This window comes from Halictus rubicundus, chromosome 15 (assembly GCF_050948215.1).
Source record: "Halictus rubicundus isolate RS-2024b chromosome 15, iyHalRubi1_principal, whole genome shotgun sequence".
Lineage (NCBI taxonomy): Eukaryota > Metazoa > Arthropoda > Insecta > Hymenoptera > Halictidae > Halictus > Halictus rubicundus.
In genome coordinates this window covers 6,259,697-6,279,167 of record NC_135163.1, presented here as the reverse complement: position 1 = coordinate 6,279,167, position 19,471 = coordinate 6,259,697, and the positions used below count along the sequence as shown (strand labels likewise).

The following is a 19,471-nucleotide window of genomic DNA, read 5'->3' as shown; positions in this document are numbered from 1 at the left end:
ATTAAGTTGAATGTCGTTCGAAAGGAGAACAAGAAGTGTAATACCATTTTAGATAATTATAGATGTACGTGTACATGACTTTATCGCTGTGTATCTTACAAATGTAATTTGTACATACGTCGTCGTTGTGTCACCTTTCCGCTTTGTTTACTTTTGATGTAAAAAGGACGAGAACTGGTAAAAATTGAAAAATATTAAGAGTTTAGAAGCAACTCAAAGAACCAATGGAAGTTGCTATTAAAATATAATACATACATATCATTTCGTTTTGTTAATTCGAAGAAAAGAAGAAACGCGAGCAAGTGATGCGTACGATTTTCAATACAATCTTTTTCTCGCACGGAGATCGGTGTGCTTTGAGTATGGAAAAGGCGTTACACGAAATAACGATTATTGTTTTTATTAAAATCAGTTTTCAGTAACAGGTATGTACAGATGTACCTTTTCTTCCTGGTTTCGATGGTTATTGTTTTCTCTCGTTTTCGAATAATCGTATGAAAGGCATTTTTCTAGACATAAACACTAGATTTACATTTAAATACATTGTTCTGCATACAAGTTCAGCCGTACATTTCGTATACCGACGGAAGTGCTAACTCGGGTTTGTCGTAGCCGAGCTCTTCTGGTGTGTTCACGCCCAGTTCGTCCAGTGTAGGTCTGATTTCTTGTAAAATGTAAGGATAGATTTCGTTCAATCTTGACCCACATTTGTCCTTTATGACTTCCAAGAACCTAATAGCGAGTGAGTAGTCGTTCACTTTCCTGCAGGCCTTTAACGCAGCGCAGATGATTACAGGCTCTGGTATAAGGTCCATTCCTGGAAAAGAACATATGAAAATTACAATAATATATCAAGAAACCTTGGTAAGTGCAAGAAGGAGCACCTACGATGGAAACCTTGAAAATCCTTTTATTCCATCGTCATCTAATATTAAAACATTAAACGATTCTATCAAAATCTTTTCCCTTTCTTGTTGCAAGTCAAGAATGCATTCAAAATATAATTATTCTGTGAATTATAACCGCAAGGTAAGTCGATCACACTGTAACCGTTGCTTTGAGAATTGATACCATTTGATTTGAGAACATTTCGAGTACCACAAACCGAGCAGATGACTTTCCGAAATTCATGAACATTTTATAAGAATCTTTATCGAGAACTTTCTTCGTAGAACTCCGAGGAAATGTGAGTTGAAATCTGATCGTTACTATTGAAGTTAAATGCGATCTAGAGCAGAGTACGTGTTCACTTCTGATAAACGTGACATCGAGTGCTATCGAATTTCTTTCGAGAAAGAGATAAATAAATATCCGATTACTGACCAGCGAGTGAGTTCATAACTTGACGAATTTCCCAGCCATCAATATCTGGCCGACTCAAATACGCCGTGTATCTTTTATTGAAGTCTTCCTCGTTCTCCTCCGGGCCATCATGCGAAGCACGGACATTCTGCACTCCGACAGCAGCGGTGCGTGGCACTATCGTGTTCCTCACGATCGACTGGACACGACCTCCCATAAAACGCAACATTTTGAGTTTGGTTTCACTGAAAAAATCTGAGAATTCGACAAGAGGTGAACGGCTGTAGTCGGTTGCGTAAACCTGATAGAAGACGGAAATTCGCCCAGAGCCTAGATGATTATTACAGAGACGAAACTATAGTGCTCTTTTCAAGAACCAATTTCCAGTGCGCATGTGCATGCGCATGTAAGTGTGCCTACCGTCAACGTAGCTTCATAACGAAATATAAGAGTAGACCAGTCACCCCATGCTGTTTCGTGTCGCACGATTTCAAATACCGACTGTACCCAAATAGAATAGGATATCCTCTCTGATCTCAGTGCACACAACATAGCTCATGAATCGGGAATATTAGTGAAAATCGAGTATCTTTTATAGTCTCAATAATCATACATAAAAGTTACTTTGACATGCTCAAGACATGTTTTAAAAGTTACTCTGTATATAATCGGTATTATTCTCTATTTGTAAGAACTAGTATCTTGTTTTAGTTTTACTAATTATAAAAACTTGGTGCCACCTACTTTTCTGCGATTCCTTCTAGCTCTTCTTCTTTTCTGATAGAAAGTTGGTATCCGACAAGGACTTATTTATGTACTTTACGGACAGAGAAGACGGATTAGATCCTTTTCGCTCGCCTGCGTAGTTCATGAGGTAACATTGTTAATAACTCGCTTATTATTAACGATCCAGGGATATTTGCAATTAGAAAATACAGAGTGAACTTTCAGCTACATTCACGAACAGTTTTCAGTTGGATTTCTTCACTGTATTCGTGTTACGGTTCACGAGTTGTGTAGCCCGGACAATTATTACAGCAACAATTGAAGCTCTACTCAACTCTACTTTACGCGTCTACGATTTCAAGTTCATGCGAGTGTTCATCTTTCGCGTTCAGAAGCTCTCTAGATAGAACTAGGTAGCACGTGCAAGATCAATCCTGAGAACGAGAATAATTACTCGTCAACTACTGTAAATAGTACCAGCTATAATCCCCCTGTACACTGCCACTCAACCTGCATTCGAAGCAGTCATACCATACTACATTTTAATTCAATTTTGTTTTTTTTTGTTATGTACACGTCTATATTGTAATTTATTTGGTGATAAATAAAGAATATTCGTTACAACAGTCAATGTGTTCTTCTTTCTCAACCCTAGACATGAGTATTAGATATTAGAATAAAATCAATGTCTCTGAAAATTTCGGGAACAGCAAAATTTTGGAAATGCCGCGAAAATTTCGAGCGTCTGACTTGACGTTGACTTGTACTACTGAAATATGGAAAATTTTTGGAAAATTGCGACCGTCTGACTTGTCGTTGACTTATACTACTGAAATTTCGGAGAATTTTCGAAAATTCCGAGAATCGATTCAGTAGTACAAGTCAACGACAAGTCAGACGGACGAAATTTTCGCGAAATTTTTTGGAAATTTTGAACTTTTGTATTAGGAGAACATGATATCAAAGGAGGTATCCGGTTTTCAGTAGTACAAGTCAACGTCAAGTCAGGCGGCCAAAATTCTCGGAAATTCAGTAGTATAAGTCGACGACAAGCCAGACGGTCGAAATTTTCACGAAATTTTCGGGAAAATTGAACTTTTGTATTAGGAGAACATGATATCGCAGGAGGTATCCGAATTTCAGTAGTACAAGTCAACGTCAAGTCAGGCGGCCAAAATTCTCGGAAATTCAGTAGTACGAGTCAACGACAAGTCAGACGGGCGAAATTTTCCGAAAATTTTCGGAAAAATTTAACTTTGTATTAGGAGAACATGATATCGAAGGAGGTATCCGATTTTCAGTAGTACAAGTCAACGTCAAGTCAGACGTCCAAAATTCTCGGAAATGTCAGTAGTACAAGTCAACGACAAGCCAGACGGTCGAAATTTTCACGAAATTTTCGGAAATTTGCACTTTTGTATTAGGAGAACATGATATCAAAGGAGGTATCTGATTTTCAGTAGTACAAGTCAACGTCAAGTCCGACGGCCGAAATTTTCTAAATTTCAGTAGTAGAAGTCAGCGTCAAGTAAGACGGTAGAAATTTTCCTAATTTTTCGAAATTTCAGTAGTACAGGTCAACGACAAGTCAGACGATAGAAATGCTCCGAAATTTTTCAAATATTGTGCTTGGGAATGGGAAAATACCGAAATTCAGTAGTATAACTCAAGGACTAGTAAGATATGCGGGAAAAGCCTTAGGAGATTCAATAATTATATACGCAGATACGTCTCTTCATCACATTTTCTTTATTTATTCATTCTCAATTCTTACATAAAATGATTTGGTTATAATACAATACAAATGTTTACGTGTATTATACGGCAGGTTGTGACATAGAAATGGTAAGGGGTTTCTGTACAGCCCGCGGACGTGAGACAAAAGAATACATTGGGTAATTGATCTACTCCTTTTCCTCGTCTGTGCTTTTAGCAATTTCCGATGGATGGTAATGTCGGATGATGCATTTGGTTGAATCTAGTTCTGATTTATACCGCAGCCTTAGAGTATAGGTTCTGTTTCATGCTGAAAAGATGATGTGGGTTTTGTTCCATGCTAAACGTGGATGTGATGCCGATTTCGAACAGAATCTGCCAAATACATGTGTTAGTAATTTCTTTTAAACCGAAGCAAAATTCTATTTTGTCGTTGCCGATATGTATAGTCATTGGAGAATTATACATAGGCATACAATATAAATATAAACTTATTTGTTCTTTTAAGAAATTATATATGAACGAAAAAGAAGTTCTGTCACTGTAACCATAAAATATGGTGCTCAACAATTATAGTTACTCAACAATTTAGTACTGATTTATTGTATAATTTAATATTGATTTGTATGGAAAGCTCTTCTTATTAAGTTTGCAGTCTCGATTGTCTCATTGTTTAGAAACAGTACGTTCGTGCTTGCAGATTAAATATTATTTCATCAGTTCCTGAAACGAGCAATCTACGTATAATCTTGTTGATTTGTTTTGCGGGTTTCAAGTCAAGTGTCTGTGATGTCACGGACCCAAGGTCGTGTCTGGCCATTGGTCAGTTGGCCGGTGTTTGCAGATTCTTAAAAATTCTGCACAAAGCCGAGATCGGCGCATTTGCGTTTGATCAGTCGAGGAGCACGAGCATTTTCGAATCGTGATCCACACTTACGTCGAAGTTCCGTTCTGTTTATATTATATCTGCAGATCTAGACAACGATTAATTTTTCTGGATCATCGATCTTACAAGATCTACACCGGCATTTTATCTACGATAAATATCCGCAGTGCGGCGACACATTTCTCCAAGTAAAATGTTCAGTGAGTATCGCAGTTCTAGAATCGCTTGAAACGTCTCATTTCACAAATATTATTGTTAGTAAACAATAACATCACGACAACTTTTTGTTTCCCGGTTTTGTCGAATACGCGATTCATTAACGCACGAAAGAAACGCTCAAGGTCTTCTTCTTCTTGTTATTTTTTTTAATGATGGCGCGAAACCGGCTCCGGAACAATGACTATGAAAATCCGAATGGCATCGGGTAGAACATAATGTAGAATGTATTTTACATGAATTATTTAGCAGTTTAATTACTGGAGCATTATTAACAGGTTTTTTCAATTACTTATTATTAGACAATGATCACTCGAAACAATTTGTTCACGAATACGATTACTTCAGCTATCGAATGATTTATTAAAAAATCCCTGAACAATCTGAATAATCGTTATTTTTGTAACATTACCTCTTTCTTTTCCAGAATTGATAGTTCTGCTCTTAGTCTGTGCTGGGGTCACAGCTCAGGACTGCGACGCGAACAAAGAAGAATGCTCCGCTACAACAACCTTGGCTCCTTTCAACCAGGACAAGAACTGGAACTCTGCTCATACGATATACGAATTCCATGCTAAAGATATCAAAGGCAATGACGTATCGCTAGACAAATACCGTGGGCATGTATGCATAATAGTCAACGTTGCGAGCCAATGTGGCTTAACAGACACAAACTACAAGGAGCTAGTACGGTTGTACGAACAGTACAGCAAGAAGGAGGGCTTGAGGATCTTAGCATTCCCCTCGAATCAGTTCGGTGGCCAGGAACCAGGCAGTTCTGAGCAGATTCTAGATTTTGTCAAGAAATACAATGTTACGTTCGATGTCTACGAGAAGGTCAATGTCAATGGAGACGATGCTCATCCACTGTGGAAATGGTTGAAGACTAAGGCTGGTGGATTCATAACTGACAGCATCAAGTGGAACTTCACCAAGTTTATTATCAACAAGGAGGGCGCAGTTGTCTCCAGATACTCACCGCAACAGAACCCCCTCGAGATGGAGACAGAGCTGAAGAAATACTTTTAAGTATCCTGAGATCCTTTTACGCTTAGAGTCCTAGCATGTAACAACATTCAATACTCCTTGCTAAGCTGCAACTGTTAGAAGAACAAATTTAAGAACGATATAACACTGTTTTTATTGTCCACAATACGTACACTCGTGTGGATACTTGGATACTCGTCTGTACAACAGTCTGATGTAGAATAAGTCTTCGCCCTTTGTTTCATTTCGTTGTATTTCATGTACCAATCGAGGACGATGCCAATAAATACATTTCTCTATCTTTAACAACAAATGTGTCTTGATTGAACGAACGAACCAAGTTCGACGTGCTATGTCTCATATGTATATATGCAGGGTGTTCACGCTATTACTAGCCAGCGTTTTTCTTGCAAATAATAAATATTAGAAACTTACTATAAAGTATACTTTATATGGACGAGGTTATACTACTTTTTTTCCCTTTCATCTTTTCCTAAGATTTATTATTTGCAAGAAAACTGTAGGCTAGTAATAGCGTAAGTACCCTGTTGTATATAATAGATCTCTAAACAGATGTAAATGCGAACTGTACAAAAGAAAAACGCGACTTAATCGCGACTTAATTAATTAACATTAAATACACAGAGAAACAGGCGTATCAATTCTTAATAGTACAGTATAGTATTCTTATCATCTAATGCGGCCATTGTAGTCGGATCGGAATCAACGATCCCCCAGAAACCACTTCCTCATAAATAGACCGTGTAACGCTCGGGTCTCTTCTGACCCAATCGTGGTGATACAGTTATCTTGTAATGTCTTGCTTATTATTGATAACAGAAAGAGACGTCAGAGGAAAAGATAATTGGATTTAAAGAGGCGAATATTGTAGTGAGCGAACAAGTTTTCTCAAGGCCACTCTTTGCGAAATTTCAAGGTAATCGACGTCTTTTTTCACATGCGGCCACTTGTTTTTATTAGACGAATCCAATGATCCTATCATGACCCTTTATTTTACCTTGAGTACTAAAAATGAATAAAAATATCGATTGAAATGTCGATTAACTTGCGGGATGTTGTCGGTAAATGGTGATTGAATGGATTGTTTGGCCCCTTTTATAGTGTTTGGATAACAATGTTTGTATTTACAGTTCATTGTTTCTGGTATTCAAGGTCGACCGAAAGTTGTGATATCATAGGTCATTGGATTCTTGAACTTGGATGTCGCATGATGATAACGAAAAGAAGTTAAATAATCTCGAAACAGAACTTGAAGAGTGTCTCTACAATTCTGATAAGTTGCGCTTCAATATTTCCATGTCGAAGTAATCTCGTTCTCTCGGCGCGCCGTAAAAGAGGAAAAAGGAAGTTGCAGCTGGTCAACGTTCCTATCGACGTTCTCGTTTTTCTCTCGAAGAAGTATAAACGTCCGCGACCTATTTATAGTGATCGTGGCGGGTTCAGCGACCAAGGGAATCGATTCCGAGCCGACTGCAGCGTCGCATGACACCGCTATTTACAAGTTTTAATACAGTTCCACTGGCAGGAACGAAAGCGAACGAGACGATCATCAATGATTAACTCGTCATCCCGTCGTCGAGGCACTTGATCCCTCAGGGCCAACGTCCTCCTCATGGGTCTTCATCGTTTCTTCGTGGTATCGCTCGACGATTTCGTTCGGATCGTTCGACGGCAGTCTCGTATAAATAAATACAATTTTTCAAATAAATTACAGGACCTCACGCGGACTCTTTGACGTTGCTGTTGATGGTGGCCATCTCGTGCTCCACGTTCTTGTTCCTGCCGTTCGACATCGTCACGGGATCCTCACAAGTCTGAAAACATCATCGAACATTGTTAATCACACTGGCAATAGTTGTTTAATTTATTTCAAAAATTTTAGATTTTAGATTTGCTCATTCTGTACATTATGAAAAAACAAACATTTTCAGATCAATATTGTGTGTGCCAAATTTTATGATCAATTTTAAGAAATAGGAGTCGGATAGACATTTTACTTTTTCTCTAATAACTTTAACAAATTGGAAATTTGACATTGATATTTTTAACGATTTTCATGTGCCAGCTGTTTTTAAATCAATGATAGCCAGTTGACCGGTTCGGTCGAATAAATTTTGCCAGGAACACTAAGTCTAACCAAGTGGAAAGATAGTTAATAGATAGCTAATTTGTTTCTCTTCTCAGAAATGACTACGCGTCTGTGAACATGGCAGACGTTGAAGTGACGATTTAAAGTCGGAAATTCCCGAGCGCAGAGGACATACTTAATTGGCCGGCAATTTCAGTAATCAGATCAGTTTAACGTATTAATACAATGAGAGTGAATTACCCATAGTCTCTTGTTGTAATTCTACCTTGTAGGAAGGATTGTCGTAGGCGGACGTGGTTTTACGTGGGGATATGTCGGCTTTGCTGCTGGTCCGCCTCTTCATCAGCATCATCAGCAGAATCAAGGTCGAGAGGATCGCGAGGGACGCGACGATCGCCACAACCACCAGCGGGCCATAGTAATCGCCTTCGTGGAGAGGCACCGATGCCAGTTTCCCCGCTGCGTGCGGAAAATCAAGTTAACAATCTCAAATTAATTCCTACAAAGCAAATATCCAATGGGGCCACTCGGAAATTCTGTTTCGAAATGTTGAAAGCTAACAACACAGAATTTTCATTGTAATTCTCGCTCCAAAAATTATAATTAGTCAGAAACAGGATCTTTTTGCAAATTCACATTTTTTAACTGTAGTGGTCTTGTATTTCTAGTTTTAGTCGTCAAATTGTGTCGCGTTTGGAGTCGTTTCGCAACAGTTTCATAAAAGAATCATTAGAAACGACAAAGTTTCATTTCACAACGAAATTTGCACAAAGATCCAAGGTCTAACCAGGTTACAACCACGAAGACTGAAGAAAAGGCAGTGATGAAAATGTAACAATGGCCCCATTGTCTGCTATCTCCAGACACGATTGTCTTCAAGTGTGCGCACCTTGCTGCGAGATCGTGGCAGGCAAAAGGACTCCAGGCTTGGTGACAAAGTCCTGGACGTTGCTCTTCTTGATCCTACCGTTGGTCAGGTAGACCTCGAGCCATAATCGGTACCTGGTTCCGGGTTTCAGGTCGCTGATCACCGTTTTCGGATGCGAATCCCTCTTAGCGATCTTGAACGTACTGGTGTCCTCTTTACCGCTGTCGCTCTGGTAGATCGCCCTGTAGATGTTCACGTACTTGTCTTCGGGATAGGGTACTCCGCTCCAAGTCACCTCTACATCCGTCGATTTGATGGTTTTAATCTCAACCTTGACCTCGAACGAGTACGGGTCTGGTTCCATTGACGTCGTCACGTGGATCTGCAAGAGGAACCCTTCGATCAATCTTTGACCACTTGGAGGTATTTATTAACTTCAACATATAACAAATAAACATAAATACTTTGCTGACTTACAAAGTTTTCATTTAGAAAATTCAAAGTGTCACCACCGAGGTGGTGCAAGGCCAGTCTGGTGATAATCATACTAACCGTCTTCTCGCTGACGAGTTCCGTCAGCTGTCCGGAGAACGGCACGAAGAAGATTCCGATCTCGTACATCGTGGACGGCTTCAGGTTCTCGATCACGAAATTAGTCACTGCCCTGTGGATCAACGGAGTGCCGGAGTAGACCTTGCCGTCCTGCTCCTTGTACCTGAGCTGGACACCGTCGATGAACTGCAGCTCGTACTCGGTGAACTTCTTCCACATCACGTTGATCCAAGTGGAGTTTGTCTCGGTGACCTTGAGCTCGGCGTCGATGGGAATCTGCGGTGGCAGCGTTGTCATCTCCGCTCGTTTCTCGAGGGTTCTCACTGTGTAGATCTTGCTGGTAGGACTGTTGGCCAGGTCCTTCAGCTTCACCGTGATCTTCACCTTGTAGTCCGTCGACGGCTTCAGATCGCCCAGCTCGAACTCCAATTGGGGCGTCGCGATGAGGTCGTTCGGGGGTGCGAACACCTGAGCTTTCCAGGTGGAGACGTCGAAGTTCCTGCGCAGAAAGCGTTGTAGGTTTCATTGGCGTTTGTAACATGTTTCCCACAACACAGGTGGTATAGTCTGCATGGTATTTGAAGAAAATACATACGTTTTGTCGTTGGTGTACCGAAGCTCGACGCGCCCATGAAGACCCACAAGGACCTGCGGCACGGTGAAGACAAGACGAACGGTTTTCTCGTCGAGGGCGTCGAGGATCTGCACGGACACCTCGTCCGACGAAGACGCAACTGGAAATCCGGGAATGGTGCCGGGTAGTGGGAAGCCTGGCGGTACATTGTGATCCATACCTGAAGAGGAAATCGACCGATCTATTAATACTTTGTCTTTTATATTCTAGATGGCGAAGAAAGGGTTTCAACGAGAGCCTGGACGAGGCTGGACGAAAGGTAGAGTAACTGTATTCCCCTCGATTTCCCCGGTCCGTCGACACTGCTCGGTTCCGCTAATAAAAGATCACAGTCTCTCCGTAGGGACGAACCTGACTGGTTAGGTGATTGTGCAGCGAACGGGTGGTTCAAGTGCGTGAGTCCCGGGTGCGGTACATGGACCGGCAGAGTGGCCTGCGACGGGCCACTCGGCCCGTTATGAGGTATGGCTGGCTGTCCGGGATAGTGTTGGAACGGTCCGGGATTGGGATCGTGTTCATCGATATGTGCCAGCAGCTCCTCGATCTGCTGTGGCGTGCTGGGTATGTCCGGCGTATGGATATGATAAGTAGTCTCGCCGTGTTCGTTCGTTTGGGTGTACACGTGCGGCTTCGCGGGCTTCTTCGGGCCTGGGTCGGGCCCGTTCGAGTAGCCCGGCTGAATCTGATTGGTGCTCGACTGTTTCTGACCTGCGATTTGCTGGTGGATATCGTACAGACCCGGGTGGGGCTCCGGTGGACCACGATCGAGCTGCACCAGCCCGGGATGATGAAAATTGATCAGATGATACAGCTCGTCCCGCAGGATCTCCGGATCAGGATCGCGTTGTCCTGGCTTCGGCCTGGCGGGCAGTCCTGGAGGCTGGGGTTTCGTCTTCTCGGCATCGGTAGGCTTCTTTTTCGGAAGCAGCGGTACTATGACATTGGGGTCCACGCTGTCCTGAAGAATAGGTCCTCGATAAGGAGATCCGGTCGGGTCCAACTGAGGACCCAAGCTGTTCTGAGGCACGCTCTGTCCTCCGGTTGGCACGAACGCGAATCCTGGGTTCTGATGAGGACTCAACGGGATGAACGGTTGCTGATCGGTCGGGTGTCCTCCTTTCGGCAATTTTCCCGGGTTCAACGGCCCGGGAAGCGTCTGGCCAGCGTCCATAGGGTACGGGATCGACGCAGATTTGTCCGGGAACTTGTCCGGCGCCAGCGGACCTGGGAAATAACTGTCCTTGTGCGGGATAGGCTTGGCGATCGGTTCTACGGGCTTCTTAGCGTCCGACTTCGACTTTGTCTTCTCTTTCGATGGAACGAGAGGCTTTTCCGGGGTCTGGGACTGATGAAGATGGAACACGTCCTCCACGCTGGGATGCGTGGGCCTGTAGTCTGGGTTGTAGGGTCCGTTGTACGTGATCGTCGGGTGTCCAGGGTCCATCGGGTAGTGGAACAGCCCGTGGCTGCTCGGAGTCTCGTCGCTGGTCTCTTTCTGTACCTGGCCCGATTTGTTAGCGGGCCTTTCGAACGCGTCCGTCGCGTTCATGCCTGCAATAGAGCAAAGTCCAAGGTCACAGAGTCAGCATGCCGGCCGGTCGTCGACGCTGCAGACACGTCGCCGCTGCCTCTCCTGGCCCCCGATCTCTTCATGCATATTTACACAGCCAAGGTCGTACAAAGCATGCAGAATTTTTGTTTTTTACAGTGCTCGTTCCCCAAAATTCGGCTCTGGACGCTGCGAGGACGCTGGAACTCACTTTTCTCGATGGACAGGCTGGGTCTTCGCTGTTAATGCGTGCGCGGAGCAACAATCTACGGTCTTAAGGGTGCAATTTTGGGGATGTAATTTGAGGATTTAGTCTTGGGGGGTTCTGTTTTGGGAATGCAGTTTCGGAGGGTGCAATTTGGGGATGTATACATTACGCGTCAACGATATCAGGGTGTATGTACATTCGCATTTGCACTGGAGGACCCAGTCAGGTCCGCGCAGGAAGCACTTGCCACTTTGCAACCCTTCGCACCCATTACCAAAGTGATCCTCTTCGGAATAGCGGTCGCTTGGGATAGAACCGTGTCCAACACCAATTTTTGATGAACGATTTTTGGAAATTTCAGTGAGCCGAATCGAGAATTCGAAAGACAGCTTTCCACGTTACCTTCGACTTTTCAATCAATTTCTTTCGAAAGACGAGAAATATTTTTTGAGAATTCGTACTGCGGGGTAGTTAGATTTTGGCTTCGGACCCTTCGGTTTTTAGAGAGATCGAAAGATGACCGGGAAAATTGGTGTGATTAGACAATGGTTGACAATGTCTTCTATGTGCCCACCAGAACTACCGCCACCAGAGAACCAAATGTTGCACAACCTCCTACTTTTCATAGTCATGGAAGATATACACGGGGTGCTCCGGGAAACCTCTTTCTTTCAACCCCTAACTAATATTATACAATACATATTGTGGCTCTAATGATATGAACATCTACTGTCAATTTTTTGAAACATTTATAATCGATAATTTTTTCCCAACTTGGAGCACATCCTGTACATTTGGATCTTTATGTAAAATGAAAGTTTAGGTGCATCGATTGCAAGAAAAAGGGCTCCACAAACATTTCTTGCTTTTAGTAATTTTTAAAGTTACGAACAATATAATCGTTTGCTATTTTCTGTATTGTGTGTTTGATTTACTAATCTTCTTACTTGGAACTTCTCCCATATTTGGAGCACCCTGTATATTTCGTTCCCGAGAAAAAAGGATTCAGGGGTCGGAAAACAATCGATTCGAGTAATTGTACCTGGCTGACCAGCTTGATGATTGCAGGTCCATTCCTTGCAGCATTCGTCGCCAGGTAACAGCGTCAGAACGGCCTGATAAGGTGGACAAGGTAAATTCGCAGGTGGCAAAGCCGCGACCGGCGGACAGGCAGCTTGACAAGACACCTTTCCCATTTCGCAGTAGCATCTCTTCTCGCAGCCTGTCACGTTCGATGGCAGTTCGTCCCAGTTGTCGTACGTTTCGCCCTCGTAAGTGCACGAGTCGTTGCTTCTGCAGCGTACTTCCTGTGGAGATTCACATTCTCTGTCTTACAATTGCTGTGACTTTTTCCAAAACCTATCTTTACAAAATTAGCGTCGACAAGAACTATTTCATCTAGTTTAACGTAATTGCAAAACTTTGTATTTGACAGAGCCCCAAAAAGGGTATGATTTTCAGCAAATAATATTCAAACCTCCCCAAACAAGATGTATCTATTGATTTTTTAAAGGGACATAATTTTACGTATAAAAAATATGTAGTTTCCCCTTTTTTCCAACTGTGCACCAGGTGAGACCTGTACAACTCACCTGAGGACAGCAATTAGGCGGTTTCGCCACGAAATTAGGCGGTACAGTCTCCCAATCCAAACAATGGGGATCCAAAACGTCCAACCCAAAGTCGGTAGGACATTCTAGGGTCAGACAATCGGCCACACCATTTTCAGCACACATGCAGAACGAGATGCACTCGTCGTACCATTCCGCGCCCACCTTGTACGTCTTTCCTCTGTAACTGCAGGTGTTTTTGTCTCCAGTTTTCTCGGTGATGTTGGTCTTGATCACTTCCGCTGGGAGGAACACCTGTAACGTAGGACCTGCTCGATTTCCTTCGATGACGCGAACCGAATAGGTCCTTGCCGGTTCTAGGTTCGAGATTATGCCATCTGCAACACAGAATGGTTCTTACATGTAGATATACAGTAAATATGTATAATTAGATTGAATGCAAGTGAATCTAGGTAGGTATACTATTCTTTTTTCTTCCATGAAATCATTGTGGACAGAGAGAAGTTCTGGTTCTTAACACTAGGTTTACGGAGCACTGAAAGTGGCCATTTTGCATTACCTTTTAACAAGCTACCCACATTTTAAAATAATTTCTGATGTATGCATCCTTGGAATGTTAATAATTTCCAATCAAAAATATTAGAACCCGTCATTTTGACGGGTCCCGTAAACCCATTGTTAAAGAAAATCAACTTTCTGTTTAAAAAACTCTGTCGGAAGCCGAGCAGCGATTTTCGCTGACCTTTGTCTGGCTTCGACTGTCTCCAGATATGATTCTTGTCGGAAATCTCGATGGTAACGTCTTGCGGGTTCTTCGCAGAGAGTTTCAACTTGATGGCCGTGGAATTTAGAACCTTCACGTCGGTTAGGTTAACGGTCAGATCGCCCGAGACCTCTGGCCTGATCTCGTGGTCACCGAGGGTCACGTCGCAGAGGGTGATCGTGCAACAGGAGTCCCTGAACAAATACAAAGAAACATGAGACAATTGCGAACAAACAAATTCGCAGTAAGTTCACAGACTTTTCTTCAGCGCGCTTTTCAATTAGGGGCCATTTTTATAAATATGTAATCAACGTTGTTCAGGACTGTTTTTTTGATTATTAATTTTTAAAAGTATACTTTTTAAGGGTATTTCTCGTCGACACATTAGTCTTTGTAATATTCGGAGGCTTAGATCGAGGACCTTGGATCGGTGAGGACAACGCAACGATCGTGCTGATTGGTCGCCGACGTGGTCTCGTTCGGAGGACACCTCGGCTGACACTTCAGGACACCGCCCGCCTCGCAGACGCAGACTCTGGTGCAACCATCCTCGACTCTTTGACCTCGCATGATCGTCTCGTTCCCGAAGACGCAGGTCTCCTCCGGTTCTGGCGCTGCGGCAGAAACTAAAGATCCTTTGCGACTGCGCGAGAGCACGAGGACGCTGCGAAGGATTGCCTACAGCTCTTCCGGGCTGGTCGAACGACTGGGTTCATCGAGTTCATCGAGTTCACCGAGCTGTTCAAACGGCTCATTTAATTCTAGACAGAATTCTTGCAGTCTCGGGATAATCCAAGTTTTGCAATGTTGTGGACTCGATGAACTCACCCTTCGAAGGTTCTAGCAACGATTCAAGTAGATTCCAAGCGTCTTTAGACGGGATGCCTAATGCATGAAGTCTGTACGATCATTTTTGAGGCTCTTAGGATGAAGAAGACACTACCTATTCCGAATGAAGAGACTCACCAGAGTCAGCAGCGCAGACCAAGATTGCGCAACAAGGTTCTTCGTTAACCAGCTTCTCGTGGCACAATGGATCCTCGACTCCTCTGTTCGCTTTCGCATAAGGTGACGTGCAAATAGGTTTGCAATCTATCACTGCGCCACCTTCCCCGCAAACGCATTTTTCCTCGCAGCCTCTGATGATCTTCTCGCCCGTGGAGTATGTCTGATTACCGTCCACGCATACTGTCGTTGCCAGCAGCGTCGAGGAGATGTTCATTGATGTCTCGTTGTGAGCAGCTACGTACTCTCCACCTGAAACAATTTGGTACGTGGTCAAACAGGGTCAAACAGAGTCATAAATGGTCAGACGCGATAAAATAAAGTGAACGGAAGACACAACCAAGCAATCAGACACAGTCGGACCCAACCAATCAGGCACAACTGAGAAATCAGATACAACCAGGCAATCAGACAAAATCGGAGACAATCGGACACAACCAAGCAATCAGATACAACCAAGCAATCAGACAAAATCAGTGACAATCGGACACAACCAAGCAATCAGATACAATCAAAGACAATCAGACACAACTGAGAAATTAGATACAACCAAGCAATCAGACAAAATCAGAGACAATCGGACACAACCAAGCAATCAGATACAATCAAAGACAATCAGACACAACTGAGAAATTATAATAGATACAACCAAGCAGTCAGACAAAATCAGAGACAATCGGACACAACTAAAAAATCAGACACGATCAAACAATCAGATACAATCCAAGACAATCTGACACAATCAAGCAATCAGTCACAACCAAGCAATCAGTCACAACCAAGCAATCAGTCACAACCAAGCAATCAGTCACAACCAAGTAATATGACACAACCAAGCAATCAGATACAATCAAAGACAATCAGTCACAACCAAGCAATCAGTCACAACCAAGCAATCAGTCACAATTAATCAATCAGTTACAATCACGCAATCAGTCACAACCAAGCAATCAGACACACTCAAATACAGTAAAACAAAGTCGAACACAATCAAATACAACTAAACACAATCAGACAAAATGGAAGACAGTCAAACGAAGTTGTACACATTGAAACATAATCTAGTACAGCCAAGCACAGTTAAGAGCAGCTACCTTCGACATCCTTGTCATCGTCGTCCATACTAACATCGCTGAGATCAGTGATGTTCGAGTGTAAAGAATTCGTAGGCTCCGGAGCAGAAATATTCAAAGCCCTCCCTCGGGACGCAATCGTTTCCTCAGTATCGTTCTCACTCCCAGAGGACTCCATTACGACAGTTGTCCCATTCGACTCTTCCTTCAGAGGAAGAATCGGTTCCCCGTGGAACAATAATGGAATCGTGACTCCCATCGTCTCCATTGGCCTCGTAGTGGCGTCCTCCATAGATTTCGTCGAGGACATCCAGGACATCGTCGTTGATCCTGCATCGTTTGCTTCTCCTCGCTTCGAGTCGTCGACTTTGATGGGTTTTTGATATTTCTGATCGGTTTTCACTTTGAAGTCGACTGGTTTCTTCTTGGGCTCGATCGTCGTCTTCGAGTCTTGATCTTTGATCGGATATTCGGGCTTGGTGTCGTTTTTCGCGTCGATCCTGAGCGGTTTCACGATTGGAATCTCTGTCACGCCGGTTCCTGAAACCCGAAGAAATATTAGAGTCTAATCAGAGCGGAGTACAGTGATTTCTTTTTGTATATGTCGACAAGCTTTCGATGACAAACGTCGCGGAATTATCCCCACCACCGCGGCGTATACCCCGTGAGGGGTCGCGAAGGTCAAGAGGCCTCGGACGCCGAGGAGTGTAAACATAACACGGCTCGGGTAATGCTACCTGTGTTGTTGACACATATCGAGAATTCACTGTGGTATGAATGACAATTGGACAGCGGATTGTTATGTAAAATAAAAATTATCTGGTTCTAGACTTCAACTACCAAACTTCTTATCTTCGATAATGTTAAGAACTTGAAGATGATATATTGATACCATTCAACTCTTTCAATTGTTCAATCTTAAATTCTTGAACTTCTTTTAATGTTTCTACAGTATTGAACAGCAGCTATTAATTTCAGTGACGAATGCGAAAATCCCCATTTTACCAATTTTATTTAAAAATACCCAAACTAAGATAGTCAAGTGAAAATAATGCTGCGAACACGAGCACCTTCTTCAGGAGCGTTCTTCGCAAAATCGACATCCCATTACGATGAACCATGGAAGATGTAGGACACCGTCAGGTTCTCGCAGGAAATGGTAGGATCCGAACGATAAAGCGAGATTTATCCAACGATCGTCAGAAAGTCGCGAATCCTGGAGGATCCAGCATAAGGAAGCTATTCTTCCGCAATTATTCGAAACGACGCGACGACTAAGGCGCAGTGTCACCGGAAAAGGTTCGCATAACGGTAAAAGCGTGATCGTCGTAGAACGTGTTGTACGCGTGTGTCTGTTTGTGTGTTCTGTGTGCACTGTCCTCGGCTGTTCGACCCGTGAACTTGAACTTGCCCCGATACCGATCGGGGCTCTCTGAACGCTCAATTATCGGCCCTCGGTTAACGAGTGTAACGAGCAATTAGCGGGCCTTTAATCACGCTACGATTACATTCGGACACGCGAGCTTCGCTCCGCGGGAAATCGGCCATTATTTCGCTTTGAAATTGGCAGACGCGGCTGAGCTCGGCCAAACGTAGCCAAACATAGTCAAAAATAGTCGGACATGATCGATCCCGAGTTAGCTAAGTCTGCAAGACCATGCAGGGCAGAATTTGGTCCCAATTTGTTGCGAACTTGCCACCAAAACTTGTCAAATTCCGAGCCTAATGTGGAAACGAATGGCTCGGCAATTGAGTGCAATTCTATGCCAAATCCATGCCAAATCCATAGCAAATCCATGCCAAGCCTTGTCCTCGTGAAGAGGGCAGGTCGGTCGCACTAAGAGCGGACCTAACCTTGCTCTAATACTAAATATAGGAGGATTCTTAAATCCTTTCAATCTCTCTATTGTTCGAAATTTTTCCAACGTCTTTTTTTGTCAAAAATGCATAATATCTGCAATCTAGTGATCACGGTAAAATCCGTTTCTACCAAATCAGAAGTAAAAGTCGAAATATCCAGAGGAAAGTGGACTTTCATAGTCCTCGGCACAAGTATATGGATCAATTAGAAACCGAAAGTTTAGCAGTTGTTGCTATTTGTTGAAGAGATAGTTTTCTTGTTTTCGCGACTCGGTCGGTGGAGGTTGCGTCACGTTTCGCCCCGTTTCCCGCAGAAAATCGCGTCCTTGGCGATCTCGGATCCGCGATCCGCGATTTTTTCGCGGTTCGAAGAGGATCGAAGGAGCCGAGTGTCTGCAATTTCACCTGGGATCGCCGTTCCACCGTGGTTTCGCAAGACGATGATCCGTCGGCGATGTACCGACGATAGCGCAGCGCTATAGCATGCTAGAAACTTTCCATCCGCGGCGATCCGACGCGAAATGCGCTCTCTGGACGTACTGTTACGTCAAACGACCTGCTATCTGCCCGGTCGTCGTTCCCGTCGACCACTTCTTCTGCTGGCCAGTCGACTTTTTTGCCGATCCATCATCGATCCTAGCGGATCCTGGATAGATCGTTCGCCGGACCAACAGCCCGAGGTACAGTAATCGACCATTCCCAACCCCTGATCTATGCAAATTGCAGTTCCGCATTTATAAAATCATCCTTGAATTATACGAACAAAATTATGCTCATCACGCACAAGTTTTATAAAACAACCAATTTGCTTTAGGGCAAATGAAGGTCAATACTTTTTTACTCTGCATTCGACGCTCTTCCATATGTTGGTATAAAAATATGGTTGTTTAAAAAAACAAAGTTGACCTTCGAATCTCCGAAATGTTTTCACTTATAAAAAAATTAAGTACACTAAATAACATACCCCCTTCAGATCTTTGGAAGATACTTTGGAGGTTGTGTGCCACCCTGTATAATTCCATGAAGTTTTATGTTGAAAAAATTTGAGTACGTTGGAAATCATTTGTGTTCCCTTATAGTTCGTTTAGTGGCGGTTTGTTGGAATGAAGTACAACTTATCAGACACAGGAATCGTCCTAGTCCGTTCTTAAAATAATCGTCCTTGAGGAGGTTAACTGTCTCTTAAACAAGTGGCACAAGAGAGTTCCTCTTGCAATCGTTGCTTTCCATGTGCTACAGGAATGAGAAACAGTTATTTCCGAGTCGTTCGCTTGGCTTTTGTCGTTGCAGTACAACATACTCCTACCGATCGTTAAACAACCACTAAATTGTCGTTTCTCGCGTCGCTAACAGTCCATTAACATTTTACTCGCGGGACGTCCTCTCGATCATATAATCTTTCAAACCACCATTCCTCTCTTGTGCGTAAAACGAACACGTCTTCT

At 43.2% G+C, this 19,471-nt stretch overlaps 3 protein-coding genes across 3 annotated transcripts in view; 1 reads left to right on the top strand and 2 right to left on the bottom strand.

Moving 5' to 3' along the window:
* Positions 1-384: 384 nt before the first annotated feature.
* Cox5a (Cytochrome c oxidase subunit 5A) lies at positions 385-1,647 on the bottom strand. The gene is made up of 2 exons (XM_076801177.1): positions 1,324-1,647; positions 385-817 (listed from the first exon to the last, which is right to left on the bottom strand). Exons 1-2 carry the CDS (start codon positions 1,529-1,531, stop codon positions 561-563), a joined length of 465 nt encoding a protein of 154 aa, XP_076657292.1. The 5' UTR covers positions 1,532-1,647; the 3' UTR covers positions 385-560.
* Positions 1,648-4,576: 2,929 nt separating this feature from the next.
* LOC143361320 (uncharacterized) lies at positions 4,577-6,146 on the top strand. Its single transcript, XM_076800638.1, has 2 exons — positions 4,577-4,830; positions 5,274-6,146. Exons 1-2 carry the CDS (start codon positions 4,824-4,826, stop codon positions 5,873-5,875), a joined length of 609 nt encoding a protein of 202 aa, XP_076656753.1. The 5' UTR covers positions 4,577-4,823; the 3' UTR covers positions 5,876-6,146.
* A 652-nt stretch (positions 6,147-6,798) lies between these two features.
* Sas (stranded at second) overlaps positions 6,799-19,471 on the bottom strand; it is a 32,599-nt gene continuing 19,926 nt past the window's right edge. The window contains exons 2-13 of the mRNA XM_076800601.1: positions 16,188-16,706; positions 15,055-15,345; positions 14,510-14,702; positions 14,068-14,282; positions 13,347-13,702; positions 12,792-13,061; positions 10,349-11,570; positions 9,959-10,157; positions 9,364-9,862; positions 8,833-9,193; positions 8,209-8,402; positions 6,799-7,668 (exon numbers count right to left, since the gene is read on the bottom strand). Of these exons, the coding sequence (XP_076656716.1) occupies positions 7,573-7,668; positions 8,209-8,402; positions 8,833-9,193; positions 9,364-9,862; positions 9,959-10,157; positions 10,349-11,570; positions 12,792-13,061; positions 13,347-13,702; positions 14,068-14,282; positions 14,510-14,702; positions 15,055-15,345; positions 16,188-16,706 (4,415 nt within the window). The 3' untranslated portion in view covers positions 6,799-7,572. The remainder of the gene's footprint in view (positions 7,669-8,208; positions 8,403-8,832; positions 9,194-9,363; positions 9,863-9,958; positions 10,158-10,348; positions 11,571-12,791; positions 13,062-13,346; positions 13,703-14,067; positions 14,283-14,509; positions 14,703-15,054; positions 15,346-16,187; positions 16,707-19,471) is intronic.